The sequence below is a fragment of the Bidens hawaiensis genome, unplaced genomic scaffold (genome assembly GCF_021521415.1).
Source record: "Bidens hawaiensis isolate Kalapana, Puna unplaced genomic scaffold, B.hawaiensis_p1.1 tig00010169_1, whole genome shotgun sequence".
Classification (NCBI taxonomy): Eukaryota; Viridiplantae; Streptophyta; class Magnoliopsida; order Asterales; family Asteraceae; genus Bidens; species Bidens hawaiensis.
The window spans coordinates 831,039-832,761 of NW_027491772.1; the positions used below are offsets into that span (position 1 = coordinate 831,039).

General features: G+C 35.8%; 1 protein-coding gene across 1 annotated transcript; it reads left to right on the forward strand.

Annotated features, from left to right (window-relative positions):
- The first annotated feature begins 855 nt into the window (after positions 1-855).
- Positions 856-1,155, forward strand: LOC143534509 (auxin-induced protein 15A-like). The gene has a single exon (XM_077028977.1). It carries the CDS (start codon positions 856-858, stop codon positions 1,153-1,155), a length of 300 nt encoding a protein of 99 aa, XP_076885092.1.
- The last annotated feature ends 568 nt before the right edge of the window (positions 1,156-1,723 follow it).

Consider the following 1,723-nt stretch of genomic DNA (forward strand, 5'->3'; position numbering starts at 1 on the left):
TATTGGCATTACGGTTCATGGCTAGTCATTAATAAATTTCAATTACAGCCGCTATTTTAAACCTGATTATACAACTAATTAAGTCTTTATTTCAAAGAAATTCAACATGTCTACTTCTATGATCGTCGAAGTTCTAGTACCTGTATTCAAGATTGTATGTGTTACGCGTTAAAGGTACCCAAAGATTCTCTCTAGGTCTATGGAGACACTAATCATAAGCAGATAAAACAGTCACTATAGAATATATATATACATATTTTTATGTTGCCGATTTATGTAGTCAGAGGTTATTGTGCTGAAATTTAACAGAACTATCTCTTAATTATCTACTGTTATCCTAATAACGTAGATACTCCTTATATATTTGTAATTAAGGTCAATGGGTCCGTTATGTTGTAACCATGTCAGCTGATTTTTAACAAATTGCTACGACAGGTTTGCCAAAATGTGAAATCTAATCCTTAAACAGGTCACATTTGAACCACATAAAAAATTCATTATACGTTATTTGGTTATAATGCGGAATGCCCTACGTATTAAAGATTAGGCATCTAACATCAGACAAGGACCATAAGGGATTTCATGTTGGATATATATTGTAACAGGTCGTTCGGATTCATAAATGCCATTCAAATTATTTTGGGTCTTTTCGATAAAGAGAGACAATTCCATGTGAAGCTTCTTTCCAATCATGTGGTAATGTCTACTATCTTGTGCAACCAGCTGGCTATTTAAGCCATTCAGTATTTCAAAGCAAATCAACCACAACTTCCATACTCCAAAAAGTCTTTTACCGAGTCATTTTTCTCCATCAACGTCCTTCCTGTAGAAACACTACTAAACCGTTTGAGAGAAATGGCCATCTTTATGCCACGGATTACCCAAGCAAAACAGATTCTGAGACGATCATTCTCGAATGGAAGGAGTGCAGCAACACCCATGGACATTCCGAAAGGATATTTTGCAGTTTATGTCGGCGAAGAAGAGAAAAGAAGATTTCTGGTACGTGTTTCTCTCCTAAGCAGGCCAGAATTTCAAGAACTACTGCAACTGGCGGAGGAACAGTATGAGTACGACCATCCAATGGGTGGGCTCACCATTCCATGTAGTGAAGACGTATTTGCTGATTTAGCATCACGTTTTGGTGCCTTGTGATACTTGATTTATCATATAACATTTTTGTAAAGAACATCAGCTAGGATCTTACACATATTTGTAAATAGAGATTCGTAACCATTTTTTGTGAAATTCAAATTTGGAGCAACCTCAAGTTTATTGAACTACATATAACTTATGCTATACTCAATGACCATTTGGATGAAACACGTATTTCACGTTCTTTAACTTTTGTAGGCTGAATTTTAACCAAATGTATATACATAAAGCGATAGAAGTGTATATGATTACTTAAGGACCAGTTTATAGAAAAAAAAAAGATTGAAACAAAGGGAAAGAGTCACGCAGTAAAGATCAATACACATATTAGTTATGCAATTGACATCAATCACAGTTTCATTCGTTGTGTTTGGTTCGCCAACCACAACGATTCATTGGTGCATCACAAACGATGTGGAATTCGATTGAGTTGGAGTTTAGGCTTGACTCCCCTAAGTTCAAGTTAGTAATAAGTGGTTAGCTGGAACGCCTCGACCCGCTATTCAAATGTGTTACATAACGCGCAATACATGGTTAAAAACGACAAACAATTTGTGTGGGTTATGTA

Excerpts from the sequence above, each read along its gene's own strand:
- LOC143534509 (XM_077028977.1), top strand. The coding sequence starts at position 856 with ATGGCCATCTTTATGCCACGGATTACCCAAGCAAAACAGATTCTGAGA.